At 40.1% G+C, this 24,285-nt stretch overlaps 1 protein-coding gene across 3 annotated transcripts in view; it reads right to left on the bottom strand.

Annotated features, from left to right (window-relative positions):
- The window catches only part of LOC139687588 (protein Skeletor, isoforms B/C-like), a 262,208-nt gene that overhangs the window by 77,413 nt on the left and 160,510 nt on the right, over window positions 1–24,285 (bottom strand). For all 3 annotated transcript variants that reach the window (XM_071584807.1, XM_071584806.1, XM_071584805.1), the window contains 2 exons: window positions 22,414–22,495; window positions 868–979 (listed from right to left, as the gene is read on the bottom strand). In XM_071584807.1, coding sequence (XP_071440908.1) covers window positions 868–979; window positions 22,414–22,495 — 194 coding nt within the window. The remainder of the gene's footprint in view (window positions 1–867; window positions 980–22,413; window positions 22,496–24,285) is intronic.

Genomic DNA, 24,285 nt, shown 5'->3' on the forward strand with positions numbered 1-24,285 from the left:
CAAGGAAAGGAACTAGTCCCCTACTCTAATGTGTGAATTCCACACGGAATCTCTGTGAATACTATTTTCGTGCCTTAATTATGCGAGACAGTCTAAAAGCTGACATAATAACTGTTACTCAGGAGAAAACGTGACAAAAGTAAGCTATTTAGTAGTGACTACAGTATTTAAATGGATATAATTAATATGGATCGAGCTTTATGATAAAACTTCTTAATGAAAAGGCAGAAAGCTGTTTGTCGTCCATTAAACTTTGTCATGCTTGAATATTTTGGAATTCTTATTTAAATTTTTTTAAATTATCCACGTATTTGGATACGTTAATTTGCAAAATAATCAAACATCTGGCAATGGCAACGGGAAAGAGATGGCTTTTGGGAGAAATCCGAAGAAAACCGAACGAGTGGATGCGGGAGATAATGAGTGCAAGACGGTAATAGAGGAGAAAGTGCAATAAAAGCAAGGTAAAAGGAGGCAAAGAATGGGAATTTCGGTTACAATAAATGTTGACAGAGAGTGCTTGGGGGTAAACAAATAATGGGCTACAGTAATATGTCGGACGGGGTTTTAGAATTTACTTTGCCATGTTAGTTAGGTATCCGGAGTACAGTACAGTGTGTACGCCAGGACGCCAGGGTCCATCAAAAGCCTATCCTAAATCGGTACACTACTACTAATAATAAAAATCCACCAATGAGTGTTATCGTGAGTTCAGATGAATAATCATTTGATCAGTTGGACAGGAATTTAATTGAATTGCTTTCACGGAAGATATATTAGAGAGTGCAGCGTTTAACAAAATTAGGTCTGGAAAAGAGGAATAATTTTTTAAGAAATTAAATATTTATGAAACATGCTTATACTTACAGTAAACCGCCTGCACCACACAGACAGCCACTTGATGTCACGTAGTCGTTTTCCCATCGGCAATCGAAGAATTATGTCCACATCCTTGAAAGCCGACAGGACTGGAGGATCCCTGCGGAAACACAATTGGGAAAACAAAATTAAAATTTGCCTTAATGAGTTTCCATGAAATATTGACAGTAGTAATAACAATCTGTGACAAAACATCATTGAATGCTGTGCATTTTTGATGAGGACATACATTCATTTGTGCCACGGCAAGCCTTAAGACCTTATTTTCGAAATGTATCCATGGCAGGCATTAAAAATACTTTCAGTGCTCTCATGCAAAATCATTACTTTGAAATAGGAACATCGGGGGAAAGCAGTGTATCGTAATATCACAAATTAACTACAATTAAGTCTACAATCAAAGCCAAAGTCAACTACTTCATCAAACTGGTAGCAAACGAACAACAGTATATAAGTAGCACAGTGAGTTTTTAAACGATCCTAACTCTTAAACACCTCTCCTCTTTCTCTTTTATTATCACAAAGTGATCCGAAATTATCCAAGATTAAGAAGAAATGAACCCAATGGCACCAAAGGAATTGAATTTAACAAATATATTGATGTAGATAATTTATTCGGAAATCATTTTAGATCTAAGGAGCGGAAATGGGCGTGTCCCAAATTCAAAATGCTAAGTAAAAGCAAAAAAACATCTACTCCGTCGTTGCATAAAATATATAAACGACGCAATCGATTTTACTATCTTGTTAAGTGCAGACAAAATGTAATAGAATTGTTATTTTACGAAACTAGGAAGTAATTTACTCTAACATATCAATTATTAACTTCATAATCATCAATAACGGATGCTTATTCTCTAGCATTCTAAAACAAAGTTATCCCAAACGGTACGTGAACTGTACAATTGATATTTAAAGATGTGTTAAGAAGTTACATGAATTTTGTAACACCATTCAATGTCCTCATTCCTTTTTGTTGGGGTTTACACTTTTTCAACAGATTAAATTAGTTAAGTCTTACATTTAGCTTGAAATTAAAAATGATAAAGTACCATTGAGTGTATCAAATCAGTTTATTCTGAGCACATTGGTGGCTAAAAATAAGTCAAACTGGTAACCAAAACTAACCCAAGTCTTCATGAATCCATTTAAAGTTATGTTAGCGACAACCCGGAGACAACAATAGGTAAGAAGTAGTACTTCTCTGTCCATCATTATCGACCCTTTCATCTTTTAGTTATGCTAACTCTCTATCGGGGTGTCTCCGTCTCCATTTCTCCAACCCGTGACTTGGGATAGATGCTCAAGACGGTCAATGTACGAGGGTCATCCGGAAAGTAGTACCCGTTCGTGCCGCATGAAGTGCTGACAACGCGAGTAGCCGCTGGACGAGGTCAGATAGCTTCAGTGGCTTGTCTGCCTTCTCTGAGCCAAGTTGCGTGACGCTAGCATTGCCTGTGTTGTTTCTGTGATTGTTTACAATGTTTAAAAAAATTGAGAACGCCGCCAGTTGTGAAGTGAGGGCAGTGATTAAATTCCTCAATGCAAGAAACGTTCGCCCATGTGATATTCATCGCCAATTAAAGGAGGTGTATGGAGACAATGTAATGGACGAGTCGTCTGTTCGGCGGTGGTGTCGCAACTTCAACATGGGGAGGGGGAACACACACGACGATGAGCGTTCGGGGAGACCGTCTGTCATTACAGACCAACTGGTGAGCTCAGTTGACGAATTCGTGAGGAACGATCGGCGCGTCACAATTGATGACATCTGTGAGCATTTTCCCAATGTTTCTCGAACAATTGTTCATGAAATTGTTAAACACCATCTGCATTATGCAAAAATTTGTGCAAGATGGGTCCCTCGCGTATCTCAATGAGCTGGCGGCGAAGGACTATGCAGCAGGAATACAGAAACTTGTCACACGTTATGACAAATGCCTTAATTTGCTTGGAGATTATGTTGAGAAGTAGTTTAAAGTATCCTCTTTCAAATAAAATTTTTTATGTTTGTTAATATTTACTTTTGTGTCTTTATTTCACGAACGGGTACTACTTTCCGGATGACCCTCGTAGTAAAGCCTTAGACCTTGGGTTAGTACACAGACAAATCACTAAACAAATGAAAAAGGGTTAATCAAGTTCTTTTAGTGAGTGCACTAAATAATGGTACCGGTGCTCACCGGTGAGAAATTCCATCGGGTACTTCTTGTCAACTAAATGCAAAGTTGATTGTTAAACTATTGATATATGTATTTTTCGGCCATTATGAAAAACGAATTTTCCATTAAAAACATGCTGGTAATGGTAATTCAGAAAATGGCCAAGTACCAAGCAGTGAATATAGTTGTATAAAATGGGTGTTAATATTTTCACATTTTCATAATGTTGCAATAACAGTAAAATTAAAAAAATTAACAAAGAAGAAACCAAGCTAATATTGGACTGCACCCATAATAATAATAATCCTGCACCATAATGCCATATATCAACTGGGATGCCATATATCAACTGCGATACATATGCTATATTGTATTCGACGTCAATCTACCATTTCTAATATCAATTACGTGTATCTTGACCACATCAACATAAATAATATCGAGGTAATTATGATACCTTGCAAGTACAATTACTAGCATTACCATGATCATTTCTGCATGACGTAAATATTTCGCCAGAAGCGAGTTGATTGAGACGTAATCAAAACTTGTGGGAAGAAAATATCCCTTTACGATCGCCACCTCAAAGTATCGATTCTTTTATGATACTAATTTTATAACGCATAGTAATATGAATTTTGAAATGAATAGATTGATTCCAATGAAGTGAAACGATTATGAAATCGAGCATCTAAAAGCACTTGGTATGTCTGAAAATGCCAATATTTATGTACGTCCGCAATGTGCAGAGAAAATGTCATAATTCAAGAAAGTTTATCAAGTTTAGATCTAATCATATCTCTCATTTGTAAACAATTACGCTTAGACTGGCATGCACTTGGACTTCCATTATCCACCACGCGTTCACAATCGACGCCCCGAGAAAACGGACTCCACAGCGACTCCCCTCCGATTTTAAGGAAAAGATATTTGCTACATCTAGAAACGCCACGTCACCCGCTTGCTTTGGTAACGCCAGTGAAGGGAAGGGACGAACGTCATAAACGCTTACGCACTCGACACGGAGGGTCGCAATGAGAGATAGCAATAAGACGTAATTAAGGATTGCCTCGTGATTGGATTGGAGGGAGCGGGAGGGGAGGGAAGGATGATTTGAGGGTGGGAGGGGTTAGGGCTCGAGGCGAAAGGGCAAGTGGGGGTGGACGTATGAGAAGGGTTTCCGGTGGGGGAGGGCGGGAGGATGGATTTGGGGGAGTATAAGGGTTCGCGGGGAGGAAGGGGATAAGAAAAATGGGAGCGAGGACTCATGGATAAGGGGATTCGGGGGTGGAATAGGGGTGTGGGGGGAGAGGGTGCAGAGAAAGGCTTTTGGGGTCGCATATAGCAAGGCGGAAACGAGGGAGAGAAGATGGTGGTGGTGTGGGATGGGGTGGGACCTTAACCTCCCCGACTTTGCTATAACCTGAGGCGACGTGGGGCATTGTCACGCCTGTCGAGCGGCAAGTGTTGGCAACGGAAGTGACGTCACACGGATCCTGACGAGGAGATTGGATGGGAAGGGAGGAGCCGGAGGCGAAACAGGGAGAGGAAGGGATGGGGGGGATGGACTTGGGGCTGTTGCGGGGAGAGGATGAGGCACAAAGGGGAGCGCAGTCCGCCAGGATTCGGAGAGGGATCAGGGGAAGGATTCCTGAGCGTGTGGGTGTGTGTGTGCGTGAATAGGGGCGGAGATGGGGTGGATGGGGGAAGATAAGCGAGAGATAACGCGTGGGGAATCGAATAAGACGCAGTTCTCAACATGTCCCTACGTGTGACTGGAATTCTTGGATAGCGCTATCGTTTTCCCGTGGCATCCCTGACCCGGGGGAATTGGTTCGTGTGAGAAAGGCGGCTTTCATCAAGCCATACGTTTCAAGCTCCCTGCAAATCATAACGTCTCCAATAAACTAAGTTTATGGTGTGTGTGAGTTTATGACCACAAAATTTTAACCGGGATCATAATATAACCATTCTCTTAATAATACCTCCATATCGTATACGTGTAAATCTGAAAATTAATTTTGTTTTTTTTTGTTGGGGACACATCACGCCAAGACGGTGCGGAGTATTATTATATTATTATAAGGTAATCTACCGGTTAAGGTACGTTTTTAGATGGACACAACTACCAAATAAATATTGTACGACTCCTAACAAAACACAAAATGCAGCAACCTACTATACATCAGGTCCCTCTTAAATTAATATCAAAATGCCAATTTACAAGTTTCATAAATCTTATTACTCACAGTACATTTACAAAATCGACAAAATAGTTTAAAAGTTGCAAAAGAAAAATAATGTCTTGGTTGATTCAATTATTCTAGAGACTAGCTAAATTCAGTTTCATCTCATTCATCATTTATCGTTCCATCCTAAGATTGTTTGACTGCAGCCCTCCATCCTAATCCATCTGATACTAATTGGCTTACTTCCTAGTATTTTTTGCAATGTACTTTCTTCTATATTTGTCCCATGTATGTCCTTGGCCTTCCTCTTAGGACTTTTCCTTTTAGTTTACTTTCTACTATATTCTTAACGAATCCATTGTGCCTCAGGGTGTGGTCAACCCATCTGGTTCTTCTTTTCTTATGGTGTTCCAATAGGTCCGTTATTCGTCTATTCTCCTGAATACTTATTAATTTATACTTTATCCGTCCATTTGGTCTTAAGCTCTTCCAGCACCAGGTTTCGAAGGCTTCTAGTCTTTTTTGGTCTACTTTTCCAATGGTCCATGTTTTTGATCCATAGAGTGCCACGCTCCATTCGAATGTTTTCACGTATTGTTCCTCGTCTGTAGTTCTATCTTCTTTGAACACAGCAGATATCTTTTCATTAGAAATGCTCTCTTAGCTTGAGCTATTCTTCGCTTGATGTCTGTAGCACTTCCCATGTGATAGTACTCCGAGATCGGTGATAGAATCCACTTCCTCTAGTTTTTGTCCCCTCAGCGTGACCACTGAATTCCGCTTCTCTCTTTCACATACTAGGATTTTAGTCTTCGTCTTGTTCATGTTCACGCTGTATCTTTGTAGGACTTGATCCAATACGTTTAGTGACCTTTGAAAATCCTCCTGGTTTTCTGCTATCATTGCAATATCGTCGGCGAAGCGTAGCATGTTTATCTCTTCTCCATTGATCTTAATTCCGTTTAATCCGATGCCTTTGCGCTTCTCTTATTGCCCCGTCCAGGCACATGTTGGACAATGCAGGTGAGAGGTTGCATCCCTGTGTAAATCTTTTGCTAATTTTAGCCCCTATTTGACTTTCATCTCTTATTCGCATTGTGGCTACTTGCTTATTGTATAGCCGATAGATTATTCTTCTGTCATTGTAATCTATTCCGATTATTTGGCTCTCCTTCCAGCATCATCATCAGAATTCTCTTGTACGGCAATATTGCCTTTACTCTTCTGCCCCATTTTTTCTCCAGTATGATGCCAATGCCTGCGATCCTCCGGTAGTCTCCCGAGTATATAACTTGATATTCGTCGCCCCAATAGGCGTCTTCTTCCGTCCACTTGATCTCGCTAACTCCCAGAATGTCTATGTTTACCCAGCCTCTCCATTTCTATCTTGGCGTTCTCCAGCTTTCCGCTCACCTCTAAGGATCTAACATTCCATGTCCCTATCCTGCATCTATATTTTCTGACTGATGTACCCTTCCCAGTAGTCCCCACCCGGAGATCTGAATGGGGGACTATTTAACTTCCAGAATATTTTACCGGAACATACTATAAATTGTTGGGTTGAGTGCAGGGCTGCATATCCTCGGAAGACAAATGCGGTGGTTTCCCGTCGCCTGTCGCACCGTAGTACTCGTTCTCTCACCCTCGAAGATGTTGATTCCACACATTTCCTTGATCTGCGCCATCAATGCCTTCTTCTGAGAGCTGCTTCCTCCCAGTAGTAGGGCCATTCTGGGTTGCGTGTAAAAGTTTTCAAAGTTTTGCTGGTGAATATTTTCCATAAAAATAATCTGCGTGCTATGGTCTCGAACCTACGACCCTCAGTATGAGAGTCGAACACGCTAACACTGGCTCGCACCGGTGCCCGACAGCTCAATCTATACGTCTAAATATGTGATATCAAACATCGGGGCTCCCAGTTTCAAAGCGATCAAACGTAAATATTTCTTTTGAACTCACTCAATACGATCAATATTATTTTTCCCTCTGCATAAAGAGCACACACAGGGCAAACATCTTTGGGCATTCTTCATGAAAGACCAATTAGCTAAAGTTATTTACTTACACGGATAAAAATATGAAAAATAAACAAAACGGATAAATACAAGAGGAATCGGTTTCATCTTTTAGCAATGCTACCATCGAATGGTCAGCTTCGAGGAATCATATCCGATATATGCACATGGTACCCACACATTTATTAATACCATAATAAGAGCGATTGAAAGTAAAGATAATGGAGAACACATAATTAATGATCCCAGTGAGCAAAGATTGATAAAAAAAGGTTTAAGTTATTGTTCTTTAAAAGATTTAGGGGGAGAAAATTGCATCTATTCATTTCCCCAAATGTATTTGAATTCCAAATTGGCATATTTTTTCATGAAAGTAACACCTGGTCACAGGAAACGTTCCATAGGCTATAGATATTGGCAAAATTGAGATCCGCTGGCTTAACTTTGTATTTGCTCATGAAGATCTTCTGCCAATCCATATTATTCATTCCTCCACGCCCAGAAATATAATGAGAGGGTTAAGGAGATTTGTTATTTAACGTTAGTTAGGCCCCAACTTGAGTAAGCTATGGGTATATGGGGATCCTCACGCAGTAGGCTTGGTTTTGGAGCTAAATCGAGTGCAACGTAAAGCAGCTAGGTTCGTGAAAAGTTGTCATGAATGTGGTAGCAGCGTCACGACACTATTTAAAGAATTAGGTGACGAGCCGTTTTTGTCGTAGGTTTAAATACAGGTTAAATTTACGGCGTGAAATTGAGAGAGGTTACTTATCTGAGGATGTTAAAGACACATTACAGGCCCCTTAGGACTTACTATGGTAATCAGATTACGGGCGTAAAATCAGGGCGATAGATGGTAGAACGGATAGATTTAATATGTCGTTTTTTCCTCGTACCATTAGAGGTAAAAATAGATATGACCGCAGCTGCGAGATAATAGGCATTGGAAGAGGATATATTGTGCCGATACCCTGCATGTGTTTTTTCCATTTCCACTCATTTTTTACACTTCTCCCGTATGATTTGAATATAAGCATAGTGTTATTGAATATTGTTGCATGTAAGTACCTTCTTCCGGGTGATTAACTTTCCAATGCATGATCCAACTAATATTTGTGTAGAGATGTCATGATTGGGATTATGCATTTATGGCTGATGGCCAAACAGGATGGCTACACGTCCTTGCGGCGGCTGGCGAGGTATTATGTAAATGCCCTTCACATTTTTTACGTTCCACCTAAAAGCGACAGTCTGTAGCACAAAATCGTTATTTTGAGAGACAATATAAGAAATGAATATGGAAACACCTCCCATGAGCTTTGATAAAAAATGAAGCATGAAAAAAAGGAGAGAAGGAATAATGAAAAGAACGTCCAGTACGGAGTGAAAGAAAAGGATTGTAAGGGGCAGCAATATCTTGAAGGAAGGGAGTATATCAGGAAGCCATAGTTCAAGCAATGTTGAAGAATAAAAAAAATGATAAGTGAAATGGTAGCTTAAAGCTAAGGCTCGAGAATATACATAGATAGCTGAAGAAACTTTCCTCGAAAAATTTTCGGCTTGATATTTACCATCGCATAACTCCAGGATTTGTTTACTATCGCAAGTAACCAAGCAAAGTTAAAAACTTATTTCCTTCATATCCTGTGATGGTATTTTGCAAAATTGGACATTCATTCGATAGCACACAAGATTAATTGTCAATTAGGCCCTCAGAATTTTAGAAAAAAATAAAACAAAAATTCTGCCGAGCAAAAAACTGAACAGTGCACGAAAATAGCTTAAACTCGGTCTAAAATAATTGGATGATGAATTTGAGAGATAATTTTATTTTATAGAGGTAACAATGAAAAATCCGTGGATAGAGGTGCTACGTTGCTCGATAAGACAATGATTAACGAAGGGAAAAAGAATTGTTACAAAATTATAAATACCGAATCAGAAAATGAATCTCATGTATATATATATATATATATATATATATATATATATATATATATATATATATATATATATATTACACTCGTGGTGTGCCTGATTCCGCCTTCCCCACTTCTCCTGTGTTTGTCCTTTATGTGTATTCATATCCCTTTTCCCTATATCTGTTTCTATGTAAATGAGTATATATATATATATATATATATATATATATATATATATATATATATATATATATAACGTGATTATGTGAGCATAATTGGGATAGTTGGATTCTTGAAGAGAATACAATTTGGCAAACAAAATTTTAACCTTTCATTTTCCTTAAATTTCAGTGTCATTTTTTTTATTTCTACTCTTTCCTCAGGTGTCACGAAAACGTGCATGAGAATTTATTTACGGTCAACTTATAAAGAAAAATGTTCCAGAGGATACAATGAATGCAAAAATGAATATGAAAACCATTTAGAATAAAATGAAAAAGCTAACAAATTCCTTTCAAGACATTATAAAATAGGATGCATTTTTAGCCACCTTCTCTGTCAAAAGATGAAATATGCATGACTAACGTCGGCAAGACTTACGAAAATGGCCATAGAGTCACGAGAGAAAGAACAGAGTACAAATGAGCGAGGTTTGAACTTGCCGACGGAGTAATTAATTTTATTAATGTCGGAAAATAACTTACTCTGAAAGCAAAATACACAAAATAATAGCTATGCATTGTGTGGAATTGTCACATTGCCACACCTCGATCGCAGTGCCGAGGGTGGAGAAAAATACATTGAAACTCGACACGTTGATGATGAAAAAAAACGAGTATACCGGCGCACTACACTACCGCGTCTTTATTGAGATAAATTGCCATTATTGAGAAGGAAGAGCGTGTTGGAAGGGGTTACGCGTCGAATGCAGGTGGAGGGAGGAATGGGGGTTTGGGGGGGGGGTAGAGGAAAATGAGGGGAAGCAAAACCCCTTCCCCTCCCCTGGAAGAACGAGAGAGGAGATAGGTCCTCACTTCCTCGGGCAGATGGCGCCACGCAGCGCCGCGGGAAGGACTCGGCCGCAATCGATTTCTCCGCAAGGTTTTCTCCGCAAGGTTTTCTCCCTTTATTTCAAATTTTTTGATCCCCTCCCTCACCCTCCCCACCCCACTCCGCTTCCACCTCCCTTTGCACCAAAATAGGACTCTTCCCCACCAATCCCCCAGCCTCTCTCCCAGTCATCCTCCGACCTAGCCCAGCAGCCGCCGATGAGTTCTCTCCGACTGTACGCTTGAGATGGCGGGTTGTGTGTGGTAGACGCACGTGGTGGAGGGAAGAGAGGCAGACCGGGAGGATACGCGAGCACGCAGTCATCTACTCCGGCCTTCTCCGGGGCGTTCCTTACCCCGACTTCTTTCCGAGGGAGGAACGGACGCGAGTGTGCCACGGGGTGGCCCGTCGGTGGGGAGGGGTCGCGGTGAATGCAGGGGATCTGCCGGTAAACTATTTATTTTGGGCGTCTTTTCCTTCCATGCGAGGTAGTTTTCCTCCATAAATGAAATTAATTACTCCAACCGAAAGTTCAGCCCCATCTCTCACTCTCAAGTTCTGTGGCCTCTCGCGTGATTCCACGGCCAATCTCACACAGGTAATGCTAAAACCAGCCGCTAATGCTTCACACCGTGGGAGACTGAGAACGGGGGTAAACAAAAATGCACCCTCTGTCTTTCGTTATAGTGGGAGTAAGGGGAAGAGGTAACGCATTAAGATTGCTTTTTCAATTTACTTTATCATTCATTTCGTTTTCTTTACTGTGTGTGATGGTAAATGCAGTCTCACTCGTGTTACCATGACAACTATAGGTGAAGAATGGCACCAAAATAAATGAAAGTTGCGAAAGTTAAAGGAAATCATTGGTTTAAAAATATCGTCATCTCATTCGACTTGATTGTCATAAAAAATAAACGCGACGTGGGATGCGGAGACGGAGATGGAGATGGAGGGGTTGGCGAGAAGGTGGGGTGTGGGGGAAGGGGGGGGGAAGAGAACGGGCTCACGCGGGGGAAACTTCGGCGGACGCGCAAGTTTGAGAGTTGTTTTAGAAGTCCGCCCTGAAGAGATCCCGCGGAGAGTATTGCCATCAATTTTTTTTGCCATGCGTTTCTTTGTTTATTTCCCTCTTCCTCGTACGTTGTTTTTTCTTTCTTTCTTTCTTTCTCTCGTCTCGAGCCGACGCGAAAATATGCCTCCCCGACAGATATCGAGCGAGGCGACGAGTCGGTCTCGCTCTCTTGAGCTTCGAGGAGGAAGGGAAGAAGAAACGGGAGGAGAGGAGTGGAAGGCGGACGGGATGGGGGCGACGAAATGGGGTAGGGGGGCGTTTGGATGCGAGCGGTGACAGGCGCGTGGCGTGGTGGGGTGCCGCGGGGATGGAAGCTGGCGCGCGGGGAAGGGAAGAAAAGATCTTCCTCGAATGGCGAAAGGGAGAGAGAGGGTGAGAGAGAGAGAAAAAGAGATCGCACCGCGCGGGTTTCGAAAGGGGGGCGAGAAGGGAGAAAACGAACGGGAGACGGAGATGAAAAAAAATAACGAGAGAGCATTTGAAGGGAAAAAATGAATAAAATAACCCTTGCTCTTTCTTCTTCTCCATCCCCCCCCCCGCGAACGTTGGGCTATTCTCGAATCGATTCGCGCCCCGCGAATGAGTATTCCACTTATTCCGTGGGGTTACGTTCTCTTTTTTTCACTCTTCCTCCTCCTCCTCTCTCACACTCTTCCTCTGAGGTTTGGTAATATTGAACACGTACATCGTCGAGTGTTGCCGACTCCACGAGAATGGGTGGAATCCTACTCCTGCGACATTCGGACTGTACACCCCTTCCATTTTTTCCTGCCCCATTCGTTCGAGCGCGTGACATTTTTTTTATCGAAAAGGAGACTCCTCTTTTAAAGAATTAAAGTCGATGTGTCGAAGAGGACGTCCGTCCGACCGTGGGGCCGATCGAGGGAACCAAATGATGGCGCGCTCACGGTGTTCCAGTCGCCGATGGGTTTACACAACGGAATCATTCGCTGAAAAATTTCGTTGCGCTCTTCGAATCAATATTGCTCGATTTCAGCTACATCAACAATCACCTCACAATTTAATTACGTGCATGGTAAGTTTGTAAAATTCACTTAAAATGAAAAGGTTTCCTGAAATCCTCCCGAAAAATTTAAGACCCTTGGAAATTCAAAGTAGAATTAAATTTTCGAAATCCACTTCATGATTGAAAAGTTTACCTATCGTAAAATAGTGCCTGTAGTCCACTGATACTATCACCACAAATATATATGGGCAGCAGTTATTTTCAAGTTTCTAGCAGAATATGCTTTAAAGGTGAAACTCTGACCTCTTATGCTATAATATGGATGACTTACGCTGTGTTACGTTTTCACATCGTATTACGTTGTTCCGGGACATAAGTAAGCCAAAGTAGCAACTTAATTATGGAACTCATGAAAAGGTAGCGGAATTGAAATGATAAGTAAGATTAAGACCTGAGGTTTTAACACAATACCGGAATGAAAAAAAATAAATAAAAATAAACAAAAATCGGCACTTTCCTAGCATGTGTGTGTATCACCACTCAACTACAGGTATACACTTCATAAGAAGAATTAAAACAGGGCGGGAAGGGAAAAATATTTTTTTCCTTTCATGATTCTGTACTGATTCCAAATATTAATGAACAGTTTCGTTGTTTGTGTAATACATCTTCATAAAAAAAATAATCTGCTGGTGCCCAGTTGGGTCTATAAGGGGGATGGAAAATGGTCGTGACGCCGTTCCAGAAGGTCTTCGCAAGCTCGATTTTACTCTTGGTAGTCCGTCACGACCTCCGCGACGAATTTACCGCAGATCTTTGGCATCATCGAATTTTCAGTGATAATGGTGGGCACTGTCATTTTATCAATGCCAATACGAACTGCGATCATGCGCACACTTAACCGACGGTCTAAATTCAGCATTTCACGCACACGCCAGGAAAAATTGTAAGCGATACTTTTTATGTAATCCTTGTAGGTATAATAACACTTTTACCGAAATGTCATTCCATTCTGGAATACTCAAATCGAATATGTCCTCACTCATGTACAACAAGTATTAAAAATCCCAAGTATCACAAAACTTGAACTCCTATAAATAATCGTTTAAAAGGTTGCGCAGAGATTATACTTTTATTTCCATAACAGAATAGAATTTATTTATTGGAGCATTAAAAAATTTCATTTACATTCATATTCAATAGTTGCTTTCTCTAACAATGATACTCTTAAGGCATTACGAGAAACGGCCAGTTTGAAAAAAATACAATAATATTAATACTATCTCGAATGCGCAAAGACGTTGATTTTAAAAATAAATAAATTAAGACGATCCCAAGTATCGCACACAGTTCGAAAATTTAAGTACAACGTGTACGCTGTTATTGGTTTGTGTAAACTCCAAGTCTGTAATATAATTACCAACCTGCATCTTTGAGTGCAGTCGGGACAAACTGATTCGCGTAATTTTGTCCTGATCTGTTGGCACGGAGAAAACAAGTAGGTTGATCTATGTGGAGGATGTTAACTTTACCAAATACAAGTAAATGGTGACGATGAAGTCAATAACCAGTGTATGAACGTCAAAATAAAGAAATTGGTAGAAATTTGACGTCCACAGAGATTTTATAAACTGTTGGTCGAATACAAATATCAAACCTCTTTGCAGAAGTTGAACAGATCATCATTTCAGTCACTCCTTCTTCCCCTCGCGTCTTCGTTTGGAAACTCAAATTTATGCGAGTGTTTCAGCTATCACAGGCCAAGTTGGTCAAATTGTTTAATTTAAGAAATCGAAATCATTCCTTTCAATCATACCGGGTTTTGGATTGATAAGCAGATTTTTCGAGAAATTTCCAACCATCTAATGAAAGAGTTCCTTGAATGCGTATCACCTTCCAATCTCCACGAAGTAAACAACGGCGGGGAAAGTGGTTAGCAATCTATCGAAAATTTTCTCTTATATCATTGGTTATTTATAATGATAATTCTGGATGGTAATGCAGTCAGCCAGCCGTCATAGGGGTGAGTATACATTAGTTAGAATCCCCATCGGGCGGAAGGAAGCTTTCTTTCTTGCGAAGCGATTAGAGATTCATCTTTGCCGAGAGAAAACTGGATGAGACTTTGGCTTGAGTAATATTTCCTCTCGGAGAAATCTTCCATCCAGAGAAAAAACAACGAATAAGTTGGGAGGAGCGTTAAAAATACCTCCTCTAAAATTCTTAAAAATTCTTCGCCCCTTCCCTGACGGTTTCCTTAAAGAGACCATCGCTTCCTTCCTTCACCGCCGCCGTCGACCTAACACTGCGTGGGCGGATCGAGCCCCAAACACCCTTGCAACCCGGACCGACCTCCCATACCAACCAGCCACCCACCCCTCCCCCCTCTCTGCCTTGTCTCCTTTCATTATCACCTCCAACACCCTCACGTCACTCTTAGTCTGCCCAGCGCTCCCTCCCTTCTCTCCATCCCCGAAACCCCACCCCTTAAACTCTCCCTCTGGGTCTCCCATCTCTTTTCTCCCCCCCTCTCTTCACCTCCATTTACCCCTCTACCTTCTCTCCTGCACGCGCTCCTCTTTTTTTCACCACCCCCACACCCCAAACCAACTCCTCCATTTGTCCCCGCTCATTCTCGTCCATTACGGCACAATCCCCGCCTAATGTCTCCCCACCCTCCCTCCTCCCACTCCCTCCCTTCCTCTTCCACCTGCCCGAATCCACGCAAAACCCCTACCGAACCCGCTCCCCCTCAACCCTTCTCTCCTCGCATGCCAGTCAATTACGGTTCGCTTCCCGGAGGAATGTAAAAGGTGAAATAAAATGGAAACAGATGAAATTCAATATCACGGAATTGGGGCATCGAAGCACCTTGCTTATGGTGGAATTAAAGTTGGTTTCCAGCTGTGTTAAACAGGAGCCAAACGTTTTACTCGCTGTTGTGGCAAACTGGATGACTTAAGTAGTTTGTTGATCACCAGCCAGCCCTGCGACTGTTACGACTTTTAAGCCCTTCCAACTTTCCAAGATTAACCGCTGAAAATTCAAAGTGAAACTCAGAGAGTATTAAGAGGAATGATATCAAATCGAGGGAACTTTTCAACTAGAGAAATCTTTTGCTCGCGGGCAGTTGAACTTTCGAATGGAAGAAAATGTAATTACTATCATAAAACTGGAAGTATTTGGCACATATTTGTTGCTGTGTACAGTCTATTTTAAGACAAAGAGTACTTTCAAAAAGATAAAATCAGTTTTTCTATTTTAAAGTACTTTATTCCACTAAAGACCTCACAACATGCCATGATATAAAGACTTGAAAGACATTAATTAACATTGCTCGAAGAGACTCCAACCATTTCAACAAATTTCGTTCCAAACCTCTACATATTCTTATTATTTTTCCAATTCAGGCTTTACTTAAAACTTACTCCTGTAAAAATAAATAATAAAAATTAAGTGCACAAACAGAATTGTAGAAAAACTTTCTACAAAGAAATTGTAGAAAGGTTCATCTAACGGCGGAAATCATGAAATTTCTTGTGTTGGTGGGATGGCCACAACGACATATCTTTGAAAAAAGATATGATAAATACCTAAATAAACAACTTGCACTTATTTAAATCGAGATATGCTACGCATGAGAATAAATCTGTACAACATCATTTTGAACCTTTTACGATCTTCGACATGCCTCACTACTTCTTACTCTTCCACCTCTCTTCCCAGTCCAGGGACGCTACAGCCAATTCATTTCTGACTCCCTCACCAACCACCATCAAGTCCTTCTTACATTTCCGCTCATCAAAAACTAATCCACTAACTAAGAAAAGTCGAGAAGAATCAATTTGTTGCCACAGTTTCTCTTCGCACAAGGAACTTGTAATCCACTTCGGAACCGTTTTTTGATGATTTCAATATCAAATGAACATTATAGTTAACATCGAAAATTCACGAGTACTTAAATTCGAAAAACAACAAGCAATTAAATTGTGATGCTTAGTGTTTCAACTGAAGTTAAGTCTTCCGAAGGACATCAGAGTAAATATCTCACCGGTTTATTCCGTGAAAACAACAATTTATTTAAAATGTTCATGCACTCATGAGATGATATTTAATTTTTGCTAATTTAGGTGAATTCAATTTTAGAATATGTGCACTGCTAACATTATTGTCAATTTTTACGTTAAGTTATGATTAAATGGAAATTACTTTGTATTAATTTGTTGAAAATAAAACCAAGAGAAAGGGTGGAACTAAGGTGAATTACGCCCTTCCACTTGACATGCACGAATAATTTCGAACAGACGAATCAGTAAATGGTAATGGGAAAGTTTCTCATGTGGCTGTATATTTCGTGATATTGGAAGAATTCTAAAAATTGGAATAAATCACATCATTAATGCTCGACAAGTAATTTAAATCCATGATTATACGGCAAAATACTGGCGAGCATTATATGCATGTGACTGAGTCCAGGAATCGTGTCAAATTTAAAATTTGAGAAAATCAACATACCTAGAAGAAAAATCTATTATCTGCCTTGCATTTATGAATAATTGTTCATAAATCTTATTCAATGTTCACTTGCCATCAAAAATGATACAAAAACTAATTTACTGCAGTTATGTGGACTACTTTTCTATTAGGGCTATCCGAAGCGCTAAAAATTAAACTGACACAACGATAGCCTAAGAATTTCGTAAAAAAATACGAAGGAACTCTTAATGGGCTGCAATAGACAAATCTATACATGAGTTCTACTACTAAACACTGAGAATAAGTATTGTAGAAACTCGAATGCGAGTAAAAGGAGGGAGTAATGGAATGAGATTTAATGCCCGATTTCAATTTGTAAGCTAAAGATGGAGGGAGAGAAAATTCCTGCCGGCATTTTGGAGAGTTTGATCACTGGAAGTTTCCCGGGAGAAAAGCAAGCTCCAAGTCACATTTAAGGATACTTTTCATTTCTGCTCAACTTAACTCAAATGACGGAATCTCGCTCTCACAATTTCCTCTTCCTTAATCCCCGCATAAGATTAAACCTACTTTCCACCGAAGGGTCCTTTTCAGAAAAAAAATAAAACAAACCATTCCATCCGAAAATCTTCCAAGCTGATTGCAAACTAAGACACTTTTTGTCATCCTTAAAAAAATCGCCAAAACTCCGCTTATTGTCCCCTTCCCCCCCCCCCCCCCTCCGCAGTCAACCGAATCTGCCGCCATCTGAACACTCGAGAAAAAGTGGGTTTAAGTCACCAAAGAGTATGCGTAGTTTAATCCCCTCCCCTCAATCCCACCCCTTCTCTTCATGTTCCTCCCGAGACCCTAGAGTTCCACTTCCTCGCTACGCAACCAGAAAGTTTCCCACCCTCTCCGCAAACCTCATATTCTATCCGAGCCCTTTAGCCATATTCCCTACTTCTATCTACATTTAGAAACCATTTGACATTACATAGCACATCACAATTGCGCAAACTAGACTCTCTAGGTGTGGCAGATCACAGAAACGCAACACATGGGTTTGCTATCGAAGAAAGAGCAATCATACTTTTTCGACTGATTTACAGGGATACGAATATATGCGGTTAAAAGCGAGTAGATATCCAAACAGACAATATTTTTAGTGTTTTATAACACAGATCATAATTAATAATAAGCTTGAATTCATCAAATACTAAATCAATAATATCTCATGCAATACCTCGTGCTGGTGGGCACTTTTCACAATTTAGCACTTTAACAATTTAGTGGGCACATTCACACATCAGCTCCAGCCACCAAATAAAACCAATTATGCGCAGAATCATAATTAATTTAAGAAGTTTTCTTCTTGGCTACTCAAATAAATAAAATGTGGGTTTTATTGAAAGGAATCACTTCTCCACTCAGAAAAACTGAGTTTCTTCCACCTGATATTGTTTCTCACCATCATTTCGAGATTTCAAGACGATGTCTCTTGAAAGAATGGATTCCTTCCTAGCATAAAATTTACATATTAAGGCACCAAGTCCATCTCCCACGATATTTACATCAAAATATGGTTTCATCACAGAGAAGGACTCGTGAAGTTTTTTTTTTCGTGATTTAACCAAATTATGGGAGATTTTTAGCAATGGCAGAGAACAAAGGGTGTTCAGTGAGACGGTTTAGCTGCGTAAAGACTGGACTAGAGACCTCCCTTTTCATTCCATTTCACATTTTCCTGACGTCCTTCTCTCATCTCCGTTGCCATACAACGAGCATCTCTCAATATATTATAAATATACTTTGACTAACAGCATCCATCTAGACCCGAGGACAGACGTTAAATAAAGCATTCGTAAGGGCTAAAACAGGTTGTTCACAATATTCTACTAGTCAAGACAAGTTTCTGATGAACCCCTCACAGTATATTTAATACCGGCACACGTTAAATCATTAAAAAAATTTGCAACTACATAAAATTTCTGCTTTCCCTCATTGTGTCCAATTTGTCAAATATTTTACTCCCTCTACCTTCTGGCACAGTCTTGAACATTCCATTACCACTCAATTTACACTGCGGAAATGGTTTAACAAATGGAATTGGTAATTACGACTTGGATACAACATACCGTCGACCTTGGTCGCAAGTAAAATCTAGAAATTCCTCACTCAGGGGAAGGACGTACAGATTGCATCCAGTTTGCAATTACGGTTTAATTTGATACATCCGCTCGCCGTCAAGTAAAATCTTCACTGCCAAGGCCTCGCCGGGGCCGCTCCTTTGTGGGCTGAGCTCCTGCACGCACTCCCGCCGGCCTCTACCTCTCCTCCCCCTCCCTTGGACCTCCCTTTCGTCTCCAGCGATCCACCGCCCTTTCGTCCATCTCCTCACTCTCCTGCACCACTCCAATCCCCATCACACAACCTTCCCGCAAGAAATCTTTCCAACTTGCTCTATCTCTCAAAACGTCGCCCTTCCTCCTCCCCATTCCCACCTCCCCCCAACTCCTACCTCTCCCCGCACACTCTCCCGGGAGGAGACCCCCGGCGTCCTCCCTCCCGATCCGAATGCTTTTCAATTTCCTTAGCAACCCCTTCAAATTTCCCCTCTCCCTATCCCGGCCGCACCCGGCTGCGTGATGATTCCACCTTTCCCCATCTTCCTCGAGCCCCCTAAAAACCCCCCTCTCCCTCACGATACTCTCTCCCCTCTTAGAAACCTTCCCCCCGTCGTCATTAAAACATCTTCGCATCCCCCTTTCCTTTTCCTTCCCCATCCACCCCCCCCCGCCACCTCTTCCCCCTCTTGTATCTTCCGTGAACCGACATCCTTACCCCCCCCACACCCCCTCACTCCGACCTCACCTCCTAGGGATACGTCGCATTCATCGCTATGGAAACAAGGGTACCCTCTGCGCCTCTCAATCGGGCCACCACCCCTCCCCCCTTTTCCTCCCTATCCCATCCCTCCTCTTTCAGTTCCGCGCAGAGCTGTAAATCCTTGTCCCCTCTTCCAGCACCCTTCCCCTTCCTCTCCTCCCTTTTCTTAACCAGAGAAGACTCTTAATGAGCCCCATTCCGCCTATGCCACTCTGGACTTCATCCTCCTGGCTCCTCATTCTGCTTGCCTCATTCCAATCTTATACCCATTTCTCCCCCGCCCCCTTATTTCTCTCCACAGAGAGTATACAAACGTCTCTCCGCCGCAAATAAAATTGCAAAACGAGCCCATGATGGTATTTTTAATTCACATCACTAGCAATTATTATCTGTTACTGAAACCCCCGGTGACATTAATTTTAAATATACTCTAAATTTCTATGAGCATAAATAATATAAATAAATATAATTTTTACGTATATACATTTATTATGCTTCACTCTAGGGGCATTAGTATAAAACGATTGTGGAAGATGTCGACCCGGGAGTGGAATATCTACACTTTCCATTCTTGTTTCCCGCGCTCCGTGACGCGCGTCTTTCACATTTCCCTTACAACCCAAGGTAATGCATCCTTGATGGCCTACTTTATCTTAGCCTTTACATACCGGAATATCTTTTCCCGAAATCGAAAAATAATTGGTTGAATTAAGTGAAGCATTTAGAAATATAGAAAGACTGCTTGAAATAGAATGACTATAGAAGTACTAGACTTTCGTGGGAAATAAAATGGTGGTCAAAAGAACGGAAATGACCTCCTAACTTGCATGCGTTAATTTCACACAACTTAAGGTTTGGTTTGGGATGGGTTCTAACCTCACTTGTCACAAAGAGACTTCGACTTTTTCCGCTGTAAATGGTTTGATAAAGTTCCGCAGGTTCACCATTATTACAACGTATGTCTTACTTATAACTACCATTTCAAGCAAATTGATGTGGATACTACTTGTTGCAAGCACGTATACAACTTATCTACTAGTAGGGCAAAAGTCTAACCTCTCATCCTGACCTGTACGAGAGTATGAACAAACTTATGGACAAACAAATATGAAAAAATCAATTCTCGCTCTCTCCACCATTCATCCTCCAACCCCCTTAGTTGGCCACCAAATTCATGGACCGGATACCTACCACAGGCGAACTCTCTTGGCTCTTCCTTTTCCGTTGTTCCTTGAACCAAGATTCCCCCATTTTGGAACACCCCCTTAAAGACCAGAGTTTTTAAGTAGTCCCTTATGATTTTTCCTACCTTTTTCCCGATTACTATTTTCATCATAGACAATGGAGTAACTAAGAAGGAGCAAATTGTATAGTTTCTGGCGTGATATGGTGGAATTCGAACATTATAATGAACAGTAAATAATATTTTCATCCGCTACATATTAATTTATTACAGTGCCGGTTTCGATGTATTACATCATCCTTGGGACCTGAAGAGAATGAAGTACATTGAAATCGGTTGTTTAAAAAAATCAATATCTGTGGTAAAGTGTTATTATCTGTTTTGTTATTGACTAAGAACGTAATCCCTACTGCCCATGACTGCCTCAGAATGAAGCACTTTTCCAGATTTCAATCATGTTATTCATTCCTGCACCCCAATCACCGAAATTATAAATGTTATGTTCGGAAAAGGGTTGAGAATACAAAAAAAAGATATGTACGCGAATAGTACTGCTTTGAGGCAAAAGGGTGCGCAAGAAAATCGATACCCTCTCACATTCTCTAATAAACGATTCCGTGGTTCTCGGTTTTGGTAAAGCAGCATATTGCTCTTCACTTGAACTTTCATCGTGGGTAAATTTAATTCGTACTTTTTAACCTTTATGACTCCGTAACCTCACAATCGTCGCAAAGGAAAGAACTTTGAAAACACACAGTACATGTCAAATTATTTAATAAATGTCCTTATATTTACAAAGTATTTAACTATTGAATAACCTCATTCCTGCATTGAAACTAAACGATTTTTCTTCTTTCACTCGCTGCTTACAGTTACAAAGCAGATGAATTTTGATTTGCAGGCAAAACTAATTTGAAAATGTCCATTCCTGAAGCCTAATTTTCCTTTTTCCCACCCTATAACGCAATATATTTTCACGAATTAAATCATGTTTAACATGATTATTCCAGGAGTAATATCATTTAAAATTTTCTAATTCTTCCAAAGCATTTTTATGAATTCTTGAATAATGCAGTCATTATTGTATTCGTGCGATTACTCATTATTTTTGCTTCTCCACCACTCAGAGAAAGTATGTTTAACAAATAATCTTGATCATTCCGTACATTTTCTTAATTTTATAATTACATCAGAAAAATTGAAACATTAATGTTTCCCATTCTAGTGGAAGGATTATTTTTCTCCTCGAGTAGGTATTAAATGTCCGTTTCTACATTTTAACTAGCGCAGGATATAAAATATAAACGAAAACATTTACGCCTAAAACATAAAGGCAAATTTGTATTTGAAAACATACTCAATCTCATAAATAAAATATATTACAACCGAGAAATATCTTCATCACTGAATGGAATTATTGATGTGCTCCTCCGTCACATTTTGAAGAATTTCAGCAAAATCTCCTTAGTAGCTCTTGGATTGCTGCGGCAGCGTCAATGTTTGTTTCATTCTTCGCCATCAAAAACGACTATTTAATACGATGACATGTCCGTTAGCCACCTCTAATTAGCCTTGAAAAATCAATTCCATGAAAAACTAACAATTGTACTAAAAACCGAAAAAAACTCACCTCCCCTTGTAATCCTCCGGATACGGAACAATAAAACCCTCTGGAGACGGCCTTGGGGTACTCCCAACCCAGAAGAAAGCGTCTTCGTGCCGAAAAGGGAAAGAAAAAACGTTATAAAATATCAATTTTCGGATGAGGGTACTGAAACAGAAGAATTATACATAAAAATTAAGTAAAGACCCATTAGGGCGTCACGAACTACTCTAACCATGCTAAATAAGCAGATATTGCAAACCACTCTCAGTGAATACTTCTTTTTTTAAACCAAATAAATTTGAAGGAATGTGGTATTATTTTAAATATTAACATACTCAATTGAAAAGGCTGCAAAAATATTAATTGATTTTTTTCAGGAAATGTATTATTATATGTATTATAAAATATACATTTATATTATATAATTATAATTTTATATAATTATTATTATTAGGTGATCTACCGGTTAAGGTAGGTTTTGGATGAATACAATTACCAATTAAATAGTTAGTTTCTCCTAACATAACACTACTCAACATCCTACTCTACAACAAATCCCTCTTCATCTCTGTAGACTTCCATCCTCCTATCCAACATCCCTATCCTATTCCTGCTCCTTCATCAATTGGCTAATATTCTCCCCCCTATCACCGTCTTCAACATCCCACTGCCGATCAATATGCTTTTCATCCATTTTTCCTATCTCCTTATGATCTCTCCCAACAATCCCCTCTCCTCGCCCACCATACCTAGCACTTCCTCATTTCCTTTTGGTCCATTACACCTTCTCCATCCTTCCCAACAAACACATTTCAAAAGCCTCCAAATCTATGTCTATCATCCTGCTTCAGTGCCCATGTTTCTGCGCCGTTCATAGCTACGCTCCATATCAAATTTTTGACGAGCCTTGTCTTAATATCCTTCCTCATAGTCCCTGTGATCAATCTATCCTCTTTGTGAAAGTGCATTTGCCTAACGCAATTCTTCTCCTTATTTCCCTACTACTTTGACCATTTTAGTCCCACGTTTGGCATCTGACTACAGTGGGGTGGCCATTGAGTAATGGTGTCACGTTAAAAACACTATTGAGGGATGCAACGGGAGAGCACCTCAAATATGAATCCGAAATTCTCATGATGGGCAGTGTGTATGCATAAACGTACACAAATATATGTATATATATACATATATATATATATATACACACACACATATATATATATATATATATATATATATATATATATATATATATATATATAGTACAATACACAGTAACACGCAATATAGAAACACAAAAAAAGAAGAACACTCACACGTTATTTCTTGATATTTCGACGGGAACAATCCGTCTTCATCTGAAGATATAGAAGTAATGTTACTTGATGGATTACTTCTATATCTTCAGATGAAGACGGATTGTTCCCGTCGAAATATCAAGAAATAACGTGTGAGTGTTCTTCTTTTTTTGTGTTTCTTTTTTGCGTGTTACTGTGTATTGTACTATTCGGCACTTCCGTGTTACGTCTACGAAAGTATATATATATATATATATATATATATATATATATATATATATATATATATATATATATATATATATATATATATATATATATATATATATATATAAAATATCTTCGAAATGGAACGCTCTTCGGCGACACACAAATATATAAAAAAACACAGATGTAGATTTTTAGAATATAGAGACACAAAGAAAGGACACTCACAATTTGTTATTTACGTTTCGACAGCACGGCTGTCGTCTTCAGAATGGCGTTCTCGGGGAAGAGCGGAGAGGATGTGCGGGGGAGAGGTGGGGGAAGGAGAGATAAAGGGACCAATAGGAAATGAACAAGGGGGTGGGGGGGATATGTAGGCAGCCAATTGATG

This window comes from Hetaerina americana, unplaced genomic scaffold (assembly GCF_022747635.1).
Source record: "Hetaerina americana unplaced genomic scaffold, ioHetAmer1.1.p SCAF_2, whole genome shotgun sequence".
NCBI classification, from domain to species: domain Eukaryota; kingdom Metazoa; phylum Arthropoda; class Insecta; order Odonata; family Calopterygidae; genus Hetaerina; species Hetaerina americana.